A 2,284-nucleotide genomic window follows, 5' to 3' on the forward strand; every position below is an offset into this window, starting at 1 on the left:
TTATTTCACAATCTTTGGTTTGGGAGAGGTTGTTTGGGACTCAAGATCCATCACATATGACACAATGATGAAGTCGGACATCCAGTGGGGGCATTTGTAATCCAGATTTATCTCCTCTGAGTTGAAGTCCTCAGACAAAAACGCAGTGCGGGTCAGAGCCTCGTTCTGTTTTGCCTCTGGGATCTGATCTAGTTTGGTGCCGATCACCAGCAGAGGGATCTGGTTGCTTGCAAACTGCTCCCGGTCATAGTCCCTGTTGGTCACCAGCACCCCTGCTGGCAGTAGATGTTGATTCAGGTCTTCTAAGGACAAGCAGTTCAGGTTCTGAGATGTCTTCTTGTTTGTGAGATCATGAACGAGGACAATACCGTTAACACCATTGTAGAACACGGCTCTGGTGCTTTTCATGCTGCTTGCACTGCCCACCAACCCTCCAACGTGCCACAACACAATATAAAATGTCTCCCCTCCCGTGTTCCTCTCCCGATACTCATGCAGCCAGGCATCCACCGAGCAGCCAACTGTCCATGATTGGTTTCCCAGGACTTGGTCATGACATAGCAAATGGACCAAAGACGATTTTTTCAATACCTGAGTTATCTAGCACCAGTTATTGCAATCATTTTTAACCCCTTAGTGACCAGCCCATAGTGTTTTTATGTCCTGCCTAAATGGGCTTTAATCCCTGAGGACGTAAAAACATGCATCCTGCAGGGATTAAAGCCCCATGGGCTATGGAAGTGACAGCTCCATGCTGTCGGTGCCCGGAGGTAGCTGACAACATGGAGCAGTCATTCCATGCTCCGGGGAGCCCCCCCAGCAATGGGATTGGCGCTATTCATTGGAGAGCGCCGATCACAATAAAGTGAAAAAAAGTTTTAAAAAAGCTAAAGATTCAGCTAACCTCATGAATCGGATCCATGGAGGCAGCTGAGATTACTCACCTCCATCCTCCGTGCTGTCCCCCGCTGATGTGGTTGCATGCACAGAAGGCCAGGAGCTCTGGCAAATTTGAAATCTCCTGGGTCCCAGCCCCTGAGGGCAGCCGGGAGGTAGGAGATTTTACCGATAGCCGGAAGTCAGGATAAGTCACTGGGGACCGCATCCACTGGATAACGGCGATCACGGAAAAGTAAAAAAAAACGTTTTAAAAAGTTAAAGTTTCCCCTCCCCTCATGGATCAAATCCATGAGGGAGGAGAAAATACTCCCCCCTCCCCCTCATCCTCCATGATGACCCTCGAAGATCGAGAGCTGCGGCGGGCTTGCCAATGTGGCGCAGAATGCTGGGTCGTCTGGCAAATTCAAAGTCTCCCTGCACCCGTCTGTCAAAGATAGCTGAGTGCAGGGAGATGTGACCGGGGACCGCTGTATGCGGTTCCCGGTCACATGATCACCGTTATCCATCGAAAATAAAAGTGTAAAAAAAAACAGTTTAAAAAGTTAAAGTTTCATCGCCCCTTTCGGATCTTAAGCCATGACGGGAGATGAAATTACATACCCAAGGTCCCTGGATTTGTTCCCCGATGGGATCTTTATCCATGGACCTAACCCCAGCTTCGCTGCATGCGCCCGTCAGCATAATGGCGGACGCATGTGCAAAAGTCAGGGATTGCCCGGGAAATTAAAAATCTCCCTGCTCCTGGCTACCAAAGGTAGCTGAGAGCCTGGAGATGTCACGGGAAGCCACGGTATGTAGTTACTGGTCTTGTGATCGCCATTGTTCAATGGATAATGGCGATCACGTAAAAGTTTTTTAAAAAGTTGAAGTTTCATCTCCCCTCACCGAAGCAATTGGTGAGAGGAGATGAAACATCCTTCCGGAGGTTTCCGCATTTTAACCCCTTCCCGCTCCAGGACGTACCGGTACATCCTGGGAGCCTGGTACTTCCCGCAACAGGACGTACCGGTACGTCCTGGGGATAGCGCGGGATCACATATGATCCCGCGATATCCCGCAGCGGGAGCCGGCTGTCAGTCACAGCCGGCGTCCCGCTGCAACAGCGGGGGGGGGGGGCATCGGAGATGCCCCCCCCGCTGTTAACCCCTTCTTTGCCGCGATCTAAGTAGATCGCGGCAGGGAAAGAGTTCACAGAGGGATCGCGCTCCCTCTGTGTCTCCGGCCGGCTATCGCGATGTCATCGCGAGAGCCCGGCCTGTCACCATGGCAACAGGACGCCAGACACTGGCGTCCTGTATTGCCTGTGCCTATAATCGCTGTACAAGCGATAAGGCATGGCAGAGCAGTAGCTCTGCCATGCCTTATGACAGCGATCATAGGCATA

General features: G+C 51.4%; 1 protein-coding gene across 1 annotated transcript; it reads right to left on the reverse strand.

Annotated features, from left to right (window-relative positions):
• LOC136624888 (rab-like protein 3) lies at positions 1-1,542 on the reverse strand. The gene is made up of 2 exons (XM_066598842.1): positions 1,501-1,542; positions 1-591 (listed from the first exon to the last, which is right to left on the reverse strand). Exons 1-2 carry the CDS (start codon positions 1,540-1,542, stop codon positions 1-3), a joined length of 633 nt encoding a protein of 210 aa, XP_066454939.1.
• Positions 1,543-2,284: the final 742 nt, after the last annotated feature.

Source organism: Eleutherodactylus coqui, chromosome 1, assembly GCF_035609145.1.
Source record: "Eleutherodactylus coqui strain aEleCoq1 chromosome 1, aEleCoq1.hap1, whole genome shotgun sequence".
Classification (NCBI taxonomy): domain Eukaryota; kingdom Metazoa; phylum Chordata; class Amphibia; order Anura; family Eleutherodactylidae; genus Eleutherodactylus; species Eleutherodactylus coqui.

Coding starts and splice junctions, on each gene's coding strand:
- LOC136624888 (XM_066598842.1), bottom strand. CDS start 1,542: ATGGATAAAGATCCCATCGGGGAACAAATCCAGGGACCTTGG. Junction 592..1,500: donor AACAAATCCAGGGACCTTGG/GTATGTAATTTC, acceptor TAGATAACTCAG/GTATTGAAAAAATCGTCTTT.